General features: G+C 47.1%; 1 protein-coding gene across 1 annotated transcript in view; it reads right to left on the bottom strand.

Annotated features, from left to right (window-relative positions):
• LOC111153716 (Yes associated protein 1) overlaps positions 1-19,603 on the bottom strand; it is a 100,257-nt gene that overhangs the window by 5,022 nt on the left and 75,632 nt on the right. Inside the window, 2 exon segments of the mRNA XM_022512894.1 lie at positions 10,582-10,629; positions 12,516-12,694. Coding sequence (XP_022368602.1) covers positions 10,582-10,629; positions 12,516-12,694 — 227 coding nt within the window.

The raw sequence follows: 19,603 nt of genomic DNA on the forward strand, positions 1-19,603 counted from the left end.
GAACCCTACACTTGCATGACCTGACTTCACGGTGTTACTCCTCTTACCTCGCAGACCCTCCCAAACCCATCCCACGGGGCGGGATGGCAAGTGTGGTCTTTCAGAAAAGAATGCTTCTTAACACTTTATTTCTACTCACCAACCCTCACCTGATCCTGGGTTCAGCACATGCACTCAAAGCCAAGTGGGAGGACCAACACCAGACACTGACTATGGCCACCAGCACACCCACCGCTGTACATGGGCTGTCGCCTGTCCCCAGCGACCTCTGCTGTCTGCAGCTGCACTCAGAGCCTCCAACGGTCCCTCAGCAGGACTCCACTTGGACTGCCTGGCGAAGCCGGGGGCCCACTACCGCCCCAATGCTTCCAGAGGGCCTGCCTGATCGGGCGTGCCGATGGCCCCGGCCTCAGCCGCCAGGGTGGCAGGACCTGGAAGCTGGGTCCCCTCCCTCCAACCATCCTGACCCCCTTCCTTGCTACTCCGTCCTCGCTCACCTCCTTCTCAGCCCACGCTCCCGGACGACTCCTGCCAGGCCTCTCACCATCCCACGAAGGTCTGTCTGCAGGAGCACAGGCTCCCTCTCCCCTGGCTTTTCTGGTTTGACTTAAATGTGGCTTTTTATTGCTCAGGAAACTGGCGGCTACTCACAGAGGCATGCCCAAGGCACACCCACTAAGGAGACAGCCCAGCTCTGCGCCCTCACCCCTTCCCCAGGAGCTCTGCCTCTGCAGAAACCTCTGCTTTTTACTCAGGTTTATGCCTGCTGAATACACCATTCTTTACGCAGGATTTCTTAATCAGAGGATCGAGATCAAATGCAGAGGGTCCACGAACTTGGGTGATTAAGATTCACCTTCATTCTCAGTAACTTCTTTCTGACATTCAGCATTCCCTTCAAACACAAATACAGACGACCAACAGGTGAATTTCTCTCCCTCTGACTTCCCATCCATGGTCAGCATTTTCGTATCCTGTCGTAGTTGCAGTATCTGGAAATACCACTTACGTTCACGACCACTTCAGTATCACGGTAGCTGTCAGACATGCCGGTAGACACTGTCACCTACACGTTAATTACTAGGTGAAGGGTTCACTCAACGTGACAGCTCCTTGCCCTTCTGGGTCCTAGTGACCTTCACCTCCACCCACCTGAACCCCTGACTTGGCCGGCTGAGACCATGGGGCTTCAGTCTGGACGGAGACCCCTGTGCGCACAGCCCACCACACTGGCCACCGCGGTGCCAAGCCCACACGACTAGCTGCCACCGACGGTGCTGCGTCTGCACATGGCGTCACGGGCGGCTTCAGCAACACTCTGGCACGGGCTCCACGCTGTCCCCCTCAGGAACCTTGCACATGCCCATCCCACTTTCTGGGACACTGTTCTCTCCTGCCCGGTTCCCGCATGAGCACAGTCCCATTCTGCCGGCCCTGTAACCTGAGGGACTCAGTACTGTCTTCTTTCTCCTCCTGGTCGATTAGCTTTTTTTTTTTTTTCCATTAAAAAAACATTGAGGGGACACCTGGGCAGCTCAGTTGGTGAAGGTCTGCCTTTGGCTCAGGTCAGGATCCTAGGGTTCTGGGATCGAGTCCCACATCGGGCTCCCTGCTCAGCGAGGAGCCTGCTTCTCCCTCTCTCTGTGCCCCTCCCCCTGCTCGTGCTCTCTCTCAAGTAAATAAAATCTTTTCAAAAAAATTAAATACATTGAGGCATGAGCAACACACACGACTGCGTTAGTTCCCCACAGGACAACACAAGGACTCGTGTTTGCGCACGCTGAGCAGTGACCGCCACGACCATCCGTCCATCACCACAGTTAAACAGAATTGTTTTTCTTAGAATGAGGACTTACAAGATTTATTCTCTCAGCAACTTTTAAATTTGCATTTATTATGCCTTATTAACCACAGCTAATAATTACAGTTCATTATTAATTACAGTCACCATGCTGTATGTTACATCACCAGGACTTATTTTATAATTTGTGGTCGTCTGAACCTTTTGATCCCGCTCCCGCACGCCCCTAGCCACCACTCATCTGTCCTCTTTGTTGACAGGCTTGGTTTTTTGTTTTTTTAGGTGCCACTTGTAAGTGATGTAACATGGTACTTGTCTTTCTGTGACTTATCTGCCTTAGCATGAGGCCCTGAAGGTCACCCGCATTGTCACAAACAGAAAGACACAAACAGCCAGGCACAGCTTCATCCGTTCACGCACCGATGGACACGGGCTGGTAAGTGACCAACAGCTAAGCGGGCACTGAGGTCGCCGCCACATCTGGGTCACTGTAAATGCTGCAGCCGACAGAGAGGGGTGTGTATCTTTTTGAATTAGTGGTTTTTGTTTTCTTCAAATAACTCCCCAGAGGTGGAACTGCAGGGTCATAGGGTAGCTCTGTATTCAACGTGGAGGACTCTCCACACTGTTCTCCAGACAGGGCTGCGCCTCTGCTCCCCTCCCTCCGCATCCTGCCGACACCTGCTTCCTGTGTCACGTTGTTAGCCATTCTGACAGGTGTGAGGGAGTATCTCGTGGGGTTTTTTTCCTTAAGATTTTATTTACAGGGGCGCCTGGGTGGCTCAGTGGGTTAAGCCTCTGCCTTCAGCTCAGGTCACGATCTCAGGGTCTTGGGATCCAGCCCCGCATCAGGCTCTCTGCTCAGCAGGGAGTTTGCTTCTCCCCACGCCCTGCCTGCCTCTCTGCCTACTTGTGATCTCTGTCAAATAAATAAATAAATAAAATCTTTAATTAAAAAAAAAAAAAACCTTAAAAAAAAAGATTTTATTTACATATTAGAGAGAGAGAGAGCGAGCAAGCACAAGCAGGGGGAGCAACAGTGGCAGGAAGAGAAGCAGGCTCCCTGCTGAGCAGGGAGCCCGACGCGGGACTCGATCCCAGGACCCCGAGATCACGACCTGAGCCACCTCATCCCGGTTCTGGTTATTATTTCCCTGATGATGAGGAACGCTGAGCGTCTCTGGATGGGCCAGTTCCTGGTCTCTTTCTCCGTCCCTAGGAGCCTGACCTCTGAGCGGATCATGTGAAGTACACATGAGCACCTCTCACGTCCTGAAATACGCACATAACTTTATCTCAACAGAGCAAACTGCCACCTTGAACCAACGTTAGGAAAGTGCTCCCTTCATTTGTATCCCGAGACTGCTAAGAAATGCTGGAGAAAAATCAAACAGCCACCCACACTGTTACTACAAATCAATGGTCTTTGGCCTCGAATGGGTGCTCAGTACCACTCTGGGTTTTCTTCTTTCTGTCCTCTGGGCAGTGTTTCCTCTCATCTTCAGGGCTACCGCCCCTCATCAGGCGCATGCTCTCAAGCCCGTTCTCACCTCGCTCCCATTTCAGTCAGAACACGGAGGCGAGCGAGGAGTCTGGTTTTCTGGCTCCTGCCATCCGCTTTCTCCCCGCAAAGCTACCTTCAGTCACACCCGTCTCTGTAACTTCTCAGAAAACAGGGGTTTCTCCCCTCTTCCTGCTAAAGCCAACCAGCTCTGCGGTGGCTTCTGGGGACTCCCGTCATGCGTCTTCTCTCCAGCCGCTCCTGGACCAACCCCACTTCCACGTTCTCCAGCACAGGGCGTGTGCCCTCCCCACGGGCCTGCGGGAGGACCTTCCACATGCACTTTCTGACGAGAACACGTCTTTCTTCCTTCCTTCCTATTTCAGACTCCGTTCCCTCCCCCAGGTAACTCTCCGTGAGGATTTTACCAGGCTTGAGCATGTATGGAACACACGCTTAGCACTCATCACACGATACTGTAATGATTTCTTTCTTCTCTGTCCCTGAAGGGCACACCAAATGAATGACTGGACGGTTTGGGAGCAAAGCAGAGTGATGCTCGAAGAATTTACGTTGCTATTATAACATGAGGGGTAAACAGAATAGACATGATAACGATCGAAGCCCGGGCTCCAATGAACCAGAGGCTGCAGGTCTCCTGAACTCTGGGAGCGTCTGCAGGCACCGTCCAAGAGCCCCGTTCATGCCCCACTCCCATCAAAGGCTCCCACCTGTTTCTGCAGAGCGAGCACAGGACAGGACACTGGCTAGTAAGTTGTTACTAAAATAACCGATAAGCTGGTTATTATTTTTACAATGTTTTTTTATAAATTTTTATTTTTCTCTTCTTGATAAAATTCCCACGTTTTTGAGATTATCTTTTAAAGTTAAAGCTAACTGTCAGGTGCTACTTTGGATTTTGACACTTTGCTTGTTCCAAGCTGCCCAATTTTTCCTTGTTGCTATCTTTGGCAAATGAATTTCTGTCGGCACGCAGCACAGAACCCACTATCCAGACTCACAAAGGACATTAATTTGGAGATTCCCGAGGACCACAAAGGCCTGGAGACAAACTTATCAAAGCTGTGTCTGAGCCATGACGAAGAGTCATCTAGGGACTCATCTAACGTGAGCCTGAAAGGGTCAAGGAGAAAACGTCATTTTATTCCACTGGTGCTAGTGGGAGGCCGTCAGGGTGATCAACCAAACAGGGACCAACCTGGCATGCAAACGAATAGGACGTGAGAAGGCCACTGACACGTCTACACAGGCTGTAGAAACCGTATCAAGGTATGAATACTCAGCTCAGTTCTGAAACTTCTAGTTACACCAAAAAGAATACGACTGATACAACCCCCTAAGTAATTTCTGAACAGCTAGGTATAATAACTTATCCACATATTATCCCCAAATGGATACTTTCTTAATACAGCTCAGCATTTGAAGACAAAATTGCCGTAATTAAAGTTGACTTGTAGCCCCTCCTCAAGTCATTAATCCTTAATGTTAATATTTTCATCTGTTGTTAATTTATTTCACTGGGTTCAACAAGGAAGATGGAAAAATTCTGTCGATATTTGGAACCAACCATCGAAAACAGGGGAAGGAAACTATATGCACTGATGCCTTACTTTCCCCTTCTGACTCAGGACTGGGCTTCAAGTGAACAGGGAAACAAACCCCTGCACTTCCCGCACACACACACATGTGCGTGCACCGCACAGCACGGAGACAGAGCTCTAGGCAGGCAGGTGTCAGAGGTGGGGACCGGGGCAGTGTCTTCCTCCTCAGTCCACCTCATCAGGTCCCACAGGAAAAGGAGCACGGAGTCAGAGGGAGCCCCTCCAGACACTGTCCAGCTCCCGGGGAGGAGCCGTGCGATGACATTTCACTGTCAGGAGTCATCAGAACTCCTTGTATCCTTTGCCAAGAACTGAAATGTGAGGGTGGACGGGATTACATAAAACTAAGAATTTTAGAAGAATACTCAAGATTTGCTTCAGAGCTGTATAGACCTTTTACTGGTGACGTTAGAGAGAAATAATTATAGTATGCATAAGTATAAAACGAAGTTACATAATCTGAATTTTTTAACCTAAAAGTACATTCCATAGAAATGTTTTCTCTTTTATGCTGCATTTAAAAATAAAGCCTGTAAATATGTATCTAACCTATACAGAGTAAGTCTGCTCTAGTGCAGTACAGTAGTGTTAGCAGAACACACTTTGGATGAATATGGACATTACTCTGTAACTGGGTAAATCTGGCACAGCTGCTTCAAAAATAAGCTTGGGGACGTAACTGGATCGTCTCTAAAAACGGATTTCAGTAGAAACAGCTCATGTTGAAAGTTATGTCTATCTCTAAGGAGTTTTTTTACTCTGAACAAATGCCTAAAATTAGAATACTAAGCTAAAAATACAAGTTTGTTAAGCTTCTCTTTTTCCCAAAGGTAGTTAGAATAAATAGTTTGACAGACTTTCAAAAACTGAGAGGCAAGTTATAGGAAATTTGGCCAAAATTTAATCATGCTTCTGTATTTCAAAGGTCAAAAAGTTCTTTTGGAGTATTTGACTTTTTCTAAATGAAGCAAGTATTTTTGGCTCATACTCTTCCGTAATAATACAAACATGTGGCAGCCTTTCCCACTGAGCTTGTAAATCTTGGCTAATCTGGGACACATTTGGAGTCACAGCTCTCTGCACTGTAAGTAAAACGGATGGTCCCAGCTTGGTCTGAAGGAAACTTTCCAGGATGGTTTGTAAGGGAAAACACAAGTTTGCCTGCTTTATACAGTGGACTTTCATGGACTCGGGATCTAGCCATGAGCCACTGTTCCTTTCCATATTTCCCTCCTTAAAGAGCAGTATCATTTCCCACAGGGTAAAAAGATACCTTAATATGGATCTGATAGTTAAAGTATTTTGGACCCTAGGAAATCAGCACTTTGATTCACATCATTTAGAAAAATAAGGAGAAAGGCAGAAGTAGTCCATAGTCTGGCAACATTTAGAATATTCCTGGGTTACTGAATTCTCAGAGTATCCAAGGGAAATCAAAGCATGTACCCCCACGCCCCCGCCAAAGTCAAAACTTGGAACAAGTCCAAAGTCGATTAATGAGTGAAAAGATAAGTATCGCAAGCTAGCCCCACCACAGAACACCAGTTAACAATAAAGAGAACGAACGCACATGAATGAATCTCAAAGTAATTGTGGCAGGTGAACAGTTATGACTCTACTTATAGAAGGTTCTATGAACACACGACGTCAACCTTAATCCCTTTCTTGAGGCAACTCTGTCTTTAGCGCACAGGAAGCTATGGAATGGGGCGTCCGTTTTAGGGAACACGCGACACACGACTGAAGGTTCATTTGTTTTCCTCTGGGTCATCGATTTGCTTAAGGAAGGTTAGTTTAGTGAACTACAAATCCAAATTTAGAAATGGAGAGTAACTAAAAATACACGTTGTAACAGTCTGTCTCAGTGACAGCAGTGTATGTCCACAATTTTAAAAACAGAGGAGGAAGAAAGGTATTTCTTCTAGCGGTTCCAGACAGGCCTTGCCGTGCCCTACTTCCCAGCACAGAGCATTTCATTAGGTTGGCAGGGATTTTAAAACATTTGGCCAGTGTTTAGAATGCTTCTTTTTTTTTTTTTTTTTAATGTGTGTGCCATTTAACCAAATTATCTTCAACTTCAGAACATTTTTTACTTAAAAAACGTGCACACGTGGATCTAGGGACTGTTATGACACTGAACTCTGAAAGGTGATCTCTGAAAGCAGACTTTAAGTTTCGTGTTTCCAGCACTATCCTGGGATTCAACACTCTTTCTGAAAGATCTCTAAAATTAGGTCTTCTATAATTTTTGTTAATTATAATGTCAAACGAATACATTTTTTTTTAACATTCTTCAAATTATAGACCTCTCCATGAATAAAACAAATGAGATAACCTATGCGGGTATGAGGCTTAGAGAGTTTCCAACTTTCCTATTAAAAAGAAAACATGAAATTCTTTATTCATGAGAAAACACCTAAATGAATTTACAGTTTATTTAGTATTAGGACTTCAAAAAGAGGAGAGAGAATCTTGGGAAAAGTTAACTGGACTCTGAAATAGCTTTTCTGGTGTCTGCTAACAGGAAAGACAATTTGGATGAACAAAAAGCCAAATTCTTTACTGCTATTAAATTCAGGGAAAACAAGATTGACGGCCACTGTTCTCACACTGCCCTGAACAGTGCTATTATTTTGCTCCATTTGGCCGAAACTGTGGACATCCAACCGTCCTCACCTCCGCAGGCTAGCGGTGTGCTACAGTCCCTGCATGTTCACACGATGGGCTGTGCCCCTCACTGAACCAGAGGCCGATCATGACGTGTGCGATGTTGGGAATGGCAACTCATACTCACTCCAGCTCGACAAAGCAGTCTTGTTTCTATGCTCTGAGTCGTTTCAAGAATCCTAAGAAGGCCAATGAGGACAGGTTTTGACCTAGGCCTTATAAAGAAACTGGAGAACCCTGGTGAGCAAGAGGGAGGGGACGTGATCGTGACCAGAATCAGGGCAAGAGGACAGAAGAGTGCTCGCAGCCAGAGGAAGACGGAGAGGGAGAGGAGGCTACTGAAGACACCCAGGGGTGGGGGTGGGGGGGCGGGGGGGGCGCTCTGGAATCCCACTTCATCATCTCACCCGTACTGGGGAACCAGATTCTCAGGCACAAGAGAAGGTAAAAACATTCACACTTGGGGGGGTGCTATCTTTCTCAAAGTGTTTCATTTCACAAGACTTTGAAACAGAAACTGTGACGCGTTCCTAACCAACTCTCTCTAAAGGTCTCCCAATTTACAAAGGAGTAAATGATGTATTAGAAAGAGATATAGCTAGAAAACTGAACAGTAAAGACTCGACCTCTGGGAGTGAAGATGACATTTATAGTTCCAAAAAGTTTCTTCTGAAAACAAAAATAGCTTTTGAAGCATGAAAGTAATGAATAATCACAATGAAATTTAAAATTTTAAGTTCTCTGAAGACAAGTTATTCCAAAATTTGTAAACAAACCATAACAAAGTAAGCTGTTAATTTCTACCTTTAACTAAGATACACAAAATGCCTTTAAAGTGGTCTTAATTCTTCAGAATTCCACATTAACCTGTCCCATACTGACATCAGTCTATGTGACCAGAACACAGATCTGTGTAGTTAATCCTATTTGGTAAAAATTAAAAGATAGCTTTTGAGATGACTACCTTTGTAAACATTTTGAAGTATGGTACCTTCCCACATGCCACAGCATCTGAAGTGTATGATTACGATCTAATTACAGAGCGATGACACAGGTTTCATGTTGCTTAGCTCATGTGCACTAATTCCTATCAGAAAAGTAAAATGGCACTTTGAACAGCATTTAGGACTCAAATATTGGATCTGTCCCCCTTTCTCCATTATTCCTTCATACATTCTGTTCCTTGAGACAAGAAAGCTCTTCTCAGCTTTCCTGGCAACCCTCTACAAAGCCACATCTTTAATTCAGAGAAGACCCCTCTTTGTGAAACTGTTTCCTGGCAACTACCTGAAGGTTACCCAGAAAACACGTCAGCACACACGGGCTTGACTGACACAAACCCCATCACATTCTCTGTTTCGGAGCCACTCCAAATGTAACCCCGCACCAAACCTCGTAACGTTCACGGACACTCCCACACCTGCCAGGTGAACACACTGACAAAAACTTATATAACAAACTAGTATTTCATTCTCTAACACATCCAAAGTTGATTTTTAAAAAAAACCTCTTTCAGGCTTCTTATTCTGGCTTACATAAATCTAAGGAATCAACTCCGCAATTTTAACACCATATAAACTTAACGGACTTTCTATAAGTCTCACCTTTTCTGAAGCTATTAAAAAGAAAATCTAAGAACGCCTGATCATTTTAATAAGGGTTACTATTTACATTTGCACTTAAGTGTGAAAGAAAGACCTTAAGCTACTCATTTATCAGATTTATGGTTTAAGATCTCAGTAGGAAAACAAAGAAACAACTCAAAACACTTTTGGCATGGAGGACTTTTTGCTTAAACCCAAATCTCATTTAATTTCTGCTCCTATCTTAGTTTCCACCTCACTTATCACAAAGAGAAGGCTTCTTTTAGAAACACTTCAGAGCTAAAGCACTGGATGTATCCTCACTTCTTAAAGACCCACACTCTGGGCTCTGGCCAGGCCTCCGTGATGACGGCGGCCCTCACAGCGAGGATGTGCTCTCTCCACGGAAGACAACTTCCGGGAGTTAGCCCCTCACCTGATGTCTTGCTTCGAGAAGGCATTTATGGGCTAAGGAAGCGAGTTTTCCCTCCCAAAGGTAACCGTCTCTACAGGGACTGACTCTGACTTGATCAGCACGGACTCTGACGGGCACAATGACAGCATCCAAAATGAGCGGAGCTCTGCCAACTCCTGCTTCCACAGCTCATTCGGACGCACGCCCTTCAGCCCCGTAGCACACAAGGGGCACGTGGTAGCATCTGCCCACCCATGAAAAGTGCAATGACCCCCCAGGTCTTCAGTCCTTTACATCCTGTGAACCCTGAGCAAGACTGAGAGTCTTCCCTTCAATCACGGAAGCGCCTGAGTTAGGACAAATGGCCACAATCTCTCCATCTACATAAGATTCCTTTTCAACCAGTGCTCTTTGGGGTTCATCAGGGAGACAAGCTGATAAAGTCAACAAAGAAACCCCAAACGCGACCCAAGCAGGCCCTTCCCTCTTCTGATAATCATGATATTCTTCCTTTGGGATGCCCTGGAAAGAGTTTTTTCCCCTAAGAACACTACTATGACTCTCTTACGAGGTCTTACAGTAGTCCGCCCAAGGAGATAAGCTGTTCCGGTCTGTCCCGTCAGGTGCGTAGCTCCTATCCATCATTACAAACACTACTGTAAGCTACGCAAATGAGAATCACACACAGCTCAAGGCTGACAGGATGTACAACGGGGACATAATACACTTCAAATACGGAATAAAACGAGACTTCCATGATCAAACTGAGTGCGAGATGCTCTCTGGAAGGAGCAGGAGGGAAGCAGGCCGTGCAGACCTTCTGGGAACGGCAGTGGTAACATACATATTTGGGAAGAGATGGCTCACAGTCACACCCCCTGGGTTGACGCTCAGTAAGGACAGGACCCTGGAGCGCCAGTTTCTTGCTTTCCTAATTTAATATCTTTTTTTTTTTTTTTTTTTTAATGCTAAAACATCAGATAAGAGCCTACCTGACATTTTGGAGAATTTGCTGTGCTGGGATTGATATTCCGCATTGCCTAAGAGTAAAAAATAAGATGGATAAAAATTACTTTAAGCCACATGGTTTGGCTATGTAGGCTGACTTACAAATTTCATCCAGACATAGCACCACAGAGAGAACTCCCAAGCCAGCCCGAGAAGCAGCAGACCGAGGAAGACAGGAGCCGATGGGGTCACCACATAACAAACTGAAACCTCAGGGGCACTGAACAGCACGGAGGACAGGACAGCAGGCTTCAGGCGTCAGGACTCAAACAAAATTGGATATTGGTCAGGAAGGTTCTTTGCTTCTGAGTATTAGAAGGAGCAGGAAAAGTGTCATTCAATGTTCAGTGGTAAGAGCAACTAACAAGGGAAGAAATTCACAGGAAGCCAAAGACTCGAGACTTGCTGAATTTATACTGATTGCCAAAAAACAAAACCAAAAAAATCCTAATAAACAGACTATTAGTATGAAATAGAGCAGGTCTATCACCTGGAAGTGAGAGAGACAACACAGCTGGTGATAAGGAAGAAACAAAGCTGCCTTGAAAGGGGGTTAAGCTGCTTGTCTCGGACCCGTCACCCACAGCAGGAGGGAGGACAAGACTCCAGAAGGAAGAGCTTCACGAACAGCAGCACTGCCCACCCGAACAGAACGTTACAAACAACAAAACGAACAAAATCCCAGGCTGATCAATGGCGTACAGCAAAATGATGAACGCTGACATTGACAGATCTTCACTCTTAATAAGATTTCCTGGTTTTGACAGTCTTCAACTCATATGTGGAATGGGGACCGGCGTGTGCGTGGGCCATCCAGTGCTCAGGGGCAGCGTTGGAAACAGGCCCGGAGGCCGCTTTGTTTCCTCTGGCAGCTCCATCGTCATGTTCTCGATGGCGCCACCTCGCTCTGATGATCGAGTTTTTATTTAAATGAGAAATATCTTTCCTTTACAGACATTTGTTAGCCAGAGGTACAGAACATTGAGTTAATGTGCTTCCTTTCTACACCTTCCCGGCAGATAAAGAAATCCGTCTGTGACAACCACTCTGTGGCCTCGAACCCTGAACAAGCACTCCCTGGCGTCCGGGCTCAGAGCCAGGGCTCAGGGCCGGGGCCCAGCGCGCTGGCCTTACACGGATGGACAACGGACAGCCCAGACAGCTGAGAGGTGGGTCTGTCTGGGACCTCCAGGGCCAAGTCCCCATCCCCAGGGCCCAGTTTCTCCAATCCCACGTCAGAGTCTGGGGACGGCACCACATCTATGCACGTCCAGCGACCCTCCTGGGACGCAGCCCACGTCACTAACGGGCCTGAGCCAAGGTCCTGCCTCCGGGGAACAGAAACGTGGAGTGTCATGATGTTTTAATTTCTACACTTGGGAGACTACAATTTAGTGGAAAAACAGTAGATACATGTGTTCTGCGTCTGTGGACAGAAACAATGTCGGAGAACAACGAAAGTGAGAAGCTGACCATTCCGGCCGCTCCGAGGGGCGGACTTGGGACACAGAGCGGTAGGTTCGGTCTTCACGCACCTTCACCTTCTGTCCCTTTCAAAATCGCACTGTTTTCTTGTCAGAACAACTTCTAGGAAAATGACAACATACACTGCTCTGGTAAGGCTGCATCCCCGGTCCCTGGACTCAGCCTTCCCTCCGGGAGCCCCCGGCTCTGACACAGGCGGTCGCTGTCCCGGAGCGCAACAGCCCTTCCCAGGAGCAGACCCCGGCCCTGTCCGCCCCCCCAGGACCGCTCAGAGAGAGCGCCGGGAAGGCACTATGGGATCCCCTAAGCTTGGGGTCTCTGGGATTCAACAACGCTCATCTGGGAAGCACCTTGTGCACGGGCCCCCCGCGGCCCCGCCGGGTCCGGAACAGCACCCCTGGGGAGCGGAGGTGGCCTCTCCCCCGGGCCTCACCTGCCGGAGCAGCTCCTGCTGCTTCAGGCGCAGCCGCTCCTTCTCCATCTGCAGCTGCTGCAGCCGCATCTGCTGCGGGCCGGGGCCGCCGCCGCCCAGGACGCCCCCTGGAGGGCTCTGCGGGGCCAGGGGCGGGGGCTGCTTCACCGGGGCGCTCTGGCTGATCCTCTGGTTCATGGCTGCAAGGAAACAAAACATCTGGCCTAAAACACTGGTAGCCAAGGGAAAGGAGTTTTCCAAAAGCAGCTAGGAAGAGTCAACACAGCCTTTTCACCTCTTTGGCAGGGAGTGGAAATGAGCTGAAAACCCATCCCTAGGACAAGGGTCGTGTTAACTGGTCGCTATTGCCGCTGCCCCTGTTGTCCTTAAACAAGACCCAAGACAAGAGCCACGAGACACGAGGGAGCGCGCATCTCCGACGACACGCAGCGGCTGTGGACGCCGCAGGTTAAGAGCCGAGTGTGGGACAAGAGTACGAAAACGTGATGGACGGCTCAGAACCAACTACCTCTGTCGGCTCTGCAGCGGGGAACCTGTGACGAGAGGACGGACTTGCAGACACATTTTGGGTGACTTTCGAAATGTGAATGATGTGAACATGTTGCTTATTATAAAATTATAATATATACAGATTTAATTAAAAATACAACTCCCAAAGCGAATGGCACAAAGCACTGTGAGCAGTAAAGCCCGCTGTAATGACCCATCCTTGGGACGCCGCGGGCTCGGTTGGCGAGTGTGCAACTGGAGCCCAGGGTTGTGAGTTCAGCCCCACATCATGTGGAGAGGAGGACTTAAAAATAAAATCTTAAAAAATAAATAAAACGATCAAACATTTTTAAATGACTGAAACACACACAGAACCTCTCCTGAAGCGAGCAGATGACGCTGATCAATGACAGAGCCCAGGCGCACCCGGACAGTGGGCGGAGGTCTGTGGCACAGGACACTAGCCCCCGGTGGTGGGGACGGGCCCTGTGCTGGGCCCCCATGACCATGTGACAATCAGGAACCGTGGACTCTCCCACCAGGGAGTTTCTGTCACTGACACCACCCGGACCAAACCATGGCCCATGGCAGCCTCCTGAGCAGACAGAGCGTTATTCCAGGAGAACGGAACGACATACCACCTTTCAGACACATACCAACTGTTCCAGGTGACATTTTGGGTCCCTGCTTCTACTTAATGTTTAATACACACCGACCAAGAAAACCTCAGGCCCTAACAACTTCACAGACGCTGAAGGAAGAATAGCAGTGTCCCACAACCTCCCAACACAATCCTGAGCCCAGGACGTGAGGAGAGTGCAAAATGACACACCTGTCTGTCCCACCACACTCAGCACCACACTCCTGTGACTTCCTGGGGTCCCGGGTACAGGCCTGGGACGCAGGAGCACAAGGCTCAGCCTCTCCCAGAGCCCTACCCTCTTGATACTGCCACGGGCACGGGCCGAGGACCCGAGTTATGTGCATGTCCTCGGGGCCCCGTGCAGTGTCCGGCCTGAAGATGGAGCTAAAAAACCTGAGCTGAGTTCTCACTAAGGCAGCAATGGAATGACCTGGGATATGACAATTCACAAATGCTGCCACCCACGTCACCAAAGACTGGCCAACTCCACCATGACGCCAGCCCCACGCTGAGACAGAACTGAGGACAATACGACCATGTCTGCGCCTTCGTTCAGTCCAGCCTCCCAGGCCCCTCGCTGATGTGCGCGGAGGGCGCCCACCACTGCGTCCTACCTCCTGCTCCTGCCTTTTCCCTCCAGGCTTTCTGTGTTTCCAACTTCTTGACTTCCAGTTATTTGGTTTAAATCTTTTCTTGAAGCATTGAAAATCAGTACATTTACCTTTAAGTGATGCTCTTCTGTGTCCTCCCTTTTGAAATTGTAATTCACAACTGTTCTTTTCCAAATACCTGTAGTTTCTGCTTCAATTTCCGTTTAACTCATGAGCTACTTAGTAGACTGTTAAGCTTCCAAACATGTTTCAAAGTTCCAAAATGATTTCAAACATACAGAGAAGTAGGAAAAACAGATAAACCTTCCCATGCTTGTTGTGCAGCTTTCCGATCAATACACGATTAATTCTGCTTCTCCCCTATCCCCACCCACTGCCTCATGGACGACTGTCAGGTCAACAGTGCAGCCTTTCACTCATACAGTTTCCACGGGTATCACTCAGGGTTTTTCCTTGGGGTCCCCCATCTTCTAAGTGTTCTCTCTCTTCTGCTGAGAAGTGTGGTTCTACTACGTGAGGATGTGTTATCCCTCCGCACGTACGCCGTTCCTTCAAACAGCACGAGCTGAACGTCCGCTCAACAGGACGACGACCGGAAAGTTCCGAGTCGTCAGGGCTGGATTTGTACCGTCAGTGGCTGCGGTGAAGGCAGCTGAGTAACTGCTCTCCAGGCCGCCTCGGCCACCAACTCACCATCGAAGGTGACCGGTGACACTGTGCTCGCCAACTCTGGAGACTCACTCTACCTGCCACCTGCCAGCACCAACTCCCCCAGCAGTCACCAGTGCTCCGGGCGTTCTAAAAGTCCAAGCGAAGACATGCAGACTTCTGGGACCTGTGGTGGCACCCATGCTAGACTGCTTTACTCCAGTCCCCTTTTCTCACCCACAGACATTCCCTCGGGACCACTCCAAAGCACAATATCCAGGTTTTCTCTCATTTCCTTTAAAAAATAGCTAATTAGGGTTCCATTCAACCAATTTCCCGTCAGGTGTTCACTACGTCAGAGTCAGCTCATACACACCTCACTCTGTCCTTCCGCTACCCGGGGCAGAGTCCTAGCGGGGACAGCTGTTAAGTTAGTGGCTGAAGCAAGTGCTCTCAGCAAACCCCTCCCTTCCTGCCTCTCACACCACGGGGCACTTCATTGCACCGTCCCAGTAATGTGTAAGGGAATCTTGCTTTCCTCTCAAATCCTTGCCGAACTTTTGGACTTTTGCCAATCTGAAAGATGAGAAATGGCTTGTGTGATTTCACTTTGCTATTTTTTATCACCAAAGTTTGATCAATTACCTGATTTTAAGGGCCATGTGTTTTTTCAACATCAATTGTTTTCCTATCTTGTCCAATGGGGTTATTAGTCTTTCCGTATACTACAGACTGTCTTTACAGGCTAGGGGTAGACAACTATCGCAGTACATAAGCCACAAATAATTGCCCCGTTTTCCATCTGTTTCTTTAGTTTGCCTTTTTTTCCCCCCCACAAGTTTCTTTTTTAAGCAAATTTATCAATCTTTTTGAGATTTGAGCTATGTTTTCCCCATGCCCAGATGGCAAAGGAATTCATCAACTTTTTAATTCAAAAACTATATGCTTCCTTTTTATATACTTATTTGGCAATTCAATCCAGACCATTTGGAATTTATCCTGGAATGTGGTGTGAATTAATCAAATTTTATTTTTTTGTGCCTATTAGTCTCAACACCATGCATGTGAAGTACATCCTTCCCCCAGAAACAGCTTTATCACAGACTAAATGGCTAGATTCTGTGGTCCTGGATTTTCCCTTCTGTTCATTAATGCTATACCACGAACCACAGTTTTAATCACAGCTTTAATGATAGGTGCTAGTAGTACCCAAGAAGGCAAACCACGGTTTTTTGAAGCTAACTATTTTATTGGGATCTAATTTAACTGCACTGCGGTTAAAGAACAGGTTCTGTGCATCGGTTCCTGAAATTTGCGACTCGACACAGGGTCGAATCCTTGCTTTGGCCTTGTTCCTACCACTTGGGAGTTCCTGACATCCTCAGGAGCAGAGGTCCATAAACCTGGCAGGCCCCTGGTCCTGCCTGCCCTTGCTCACTGTATAGTATGTCGATTTTATTTTCTGACCCACAGAGATTTTTTTTTTTTAAAGTTATGACCCCAGTTATGTCTTTTTGGTTATCTGCTTTTAGTATTTTGTCTGGCAGAGCAGAGAAGGGACGTCAAAACAGGATTTGCTGTCCCATATTGTTGGAAAGCCTTATTAGTCTCTTAGAAGGCGCCATGAAAATATTTATGATTGGTCTTTATGAAGAATAAATGGCTTTAAATTCCATAATCATGGTTTGTAGTTTATTTTGTAGGGAAATGCATAGGAAAAAAGCCAAAAATTTTAAGAACTAAGATTTGCCAGGCACCAATCAACAACCTCATTCAATATAACTGCTTACATTTACTTGCCACCGACACGAGATGCACAACTGACACATATCGTTGTGGTCTTCACCATCAAAGTGACCACAACCAGAGTCAGACACAACCCAGTAACTTTTCCAGTACTCGGCTCCTCCAGCTACTCTGGGCGTGTTCCCACGTCCCTTCGGCAGATGCTGTGGAGATAACAGCCTGGAGAAAAGAGGATGAGCCACAGAGGGCACCTTGCTCCTTCTCCAGACCAATTCTTTCTAAGCTTTAAGATTCCTCCTCCTACAGATAACCATTCTGCCCTCTGCCTTCTCCCACTTCTCCAGGCCACTTGCGTTTCTAGGCGTGCTATGATTCACAGAGATATGCATATTTTTCCAATAAAACCTAAATGGACAAAACGGGTAGTGGAGATTAAGCCTCAAATCAGCCTCCAAGGCATCCTCCTCCTCTGCAGAAGCCCGTTCCTGGCGGTTCAGCACAAGGCCTGGTGTCTTCCCCACGGACATGTCTCATCCACCGTGAATGTCTCCTTCAATGACATGAGCTAGGGAGCTCATCTGAGACTCCATCACACGCGGTGCATACCCCATAAGCTGCACCCTAGAACAAACAGCCACTGGGGAGAATGTTTCCAGTTCCAAGCAATTACGTAAATCAATTTTAAAAAGAAACTGCTAGGAAACAGCCCATTAGTGAGTTGAGGAGTGCTGGAATATGCAACTTAATTAACTGCAAAACAGATTCTAGAGCTGTACAGTGGTCCGTATTTCATGTCTAAGAAACATCTGGAAAGCTTTTGAGCTTTCCACACTGGATCTTTACTCAGTTACAGAACATTTAAAGGTTAATATAAATACGTAGTCTTTGTGAAAACTAACCAGACAACAACGTAACTGTTGGAAATAAAGAGGTAAATATCCTCTATTTCCCACCCATTTCCCAGAATTAAACACCTTAAGGAGTAATGATTACTGACAGTGACCACTGCTAAAGGCATCATGAATTGGTTGGTACGGTCTTTTTTAGAACTAAGCTTGTTTAACTACTCAAAACCACAGAAAGCGAGAAATAGGAGAGCAAGAGATGAGAGAAGAACTAGTTCTGCAGAATTAAACAGAAGTCTGTACCACATCTGCAGCAGCAACAGTCCGACAACTCGAGCACTTAGGGTTGTCTGCCGGCCACAGTTCTATGGGTACCAGGGTGCGGGCGCGCTCCTCTCAAGAGCGCGTGGGAATCACCCACTCACACAAGCTTGTTCATCCCCCGGAGCTGGGGGAGACCCTCTCCGGAAGCATCCTGCGCTTCACCTTCAGCATCTCAAGCCTTTCAACAAAGCACGGAGCAGTGCGCCCACATGGGGCACAGCAGAGACCTCACAAGCAGGCGAGAAACAAAACAGGCTTTGTTTTCCCAGGAAAAGGGGGCAGGGCAACTAGAAAAGGAAGAGACCAGCAGTACCCAGTTCTTCCCTCCATGATCAACTTTTCCAGTTTTAATAACATTTCCAGACGATAAAGAGAAAACAATCATCCTTAAAACATGACAGAATTTTTTTAAGAGCTATTATTTTTAAATTCAGAGTCTGTGTTGCTTGGACTATGAAACAGTAACTTTCAAGTGTTACTGAACAAATCAGTCCTGTCAGCATTACAGTAGCAAACTTCAGACTCAACAATTACTGAAAAGAGCCCACCGTCTCCACAAAACAGGAGGTCATCCCCACGATGCGTCTGGTCCCAGACCTCCTTCTCAACATCTGCATTTTCAAGCTTCAGGAGGTTTTCAGTATTGTAATAGAACCTCGACCTTGGAATATTACAAAGTATTCCAGATCCAGTAATCACCATAAACCTGGTGATAATAAATTAAACACCAGTAACCTCATCAAGCCGGAATTTGAAACGAGAATCCTGCTAACGTGCACTGGGTCCCCCACAGCCCGAGAAGGCGCGTCTCCCCCAACCCTGCACGCCGCCCTGTTAGCCTGCCCCTAACATTCCGAAACAAATCTTGGGTTTTGCACATACCTTCAGGGATGCTCAAGACTATAAAACAGTAAATCTATTTAAAAAAATGAATACTTCTTTAAGAACACAAACTAACAGGCCGTCTGTCAATCTGAAAACTAAAAGCAAAACACAAAACACCCACTGCCAGCTCAGTGTTCACTACATAACGTGGGGGGCTGAATCCACATCTACAAAAAATGGCTACTAATTGGCACAATAATTTATGCATTTAAATACAAAATGGTTTTTTTCAGTGACAATTACTGTTCAATTTGCACTGAGAATCTGCCTCTTATAAAAGGTGCAAAAAACCAGAGTCCTAATCTAATGACTGAATCTATCCTGTTTTTTTTTTTTTTTAAGATTTTATTTATTTATTTGACAGAGAGAGATCACAAGTAGGCAGAGAGGCAGGAGGGGGGTGGGTAGGAAGCAGGGTCCCTGCTGAGCAGAGAGCCCGATGCAGGGCTCGATCCCAGGACCCTGAGTTCATAACCTGAGCCAAAGGCAGAGCCTTAACCCACTGAGACACCCAGGCGCCCCCTTTTCTTTCTTTTTTAAAAGATTTTATTTTCAGGTGGGGTTTGGACTCATCGCCCGAGACCAAGCTGCGCGGTCCACCTTCTGGGCCAGCCCAGTGTCCCCTCCTTGGAATCCTTTTACCATCAATACGCAAAAGAGTTTCCCATCACTCCACTGAGCTCTGGACCTAAAACAACAGTGGCAGGCTAGGAAGGACTTTCTTAAAAGTAAGTTTTCCTGGGGCGCCTGGCTGGCTCAGCTGGGGGGGGCATGCCATTCTCCGGTCTCCTGGGTGAGGGTTTGGATCCCACACCGGATGCAAACATTACTTAAAAATACAACCTTTCAGAAAACAGCAAACTCTACTGAGATATTTCACCCTTTTAACACTTCTCA

This window comes from Enhydra lutris, unplaced genomic scaffold (assembly GCF_002288905.1).
Source record: "Enhydra lutris kenyoni isolate GAN:26980312 unplaced genomic scaffold, ASM228890v2 scaffoldscaffold34, whole genome shotgun sequence".
NCBI lineage: Eukaryota > Metazoa > Chordata > Mammalia > Carnivora > Mustelidae > Enhydra > Enhydra lutris.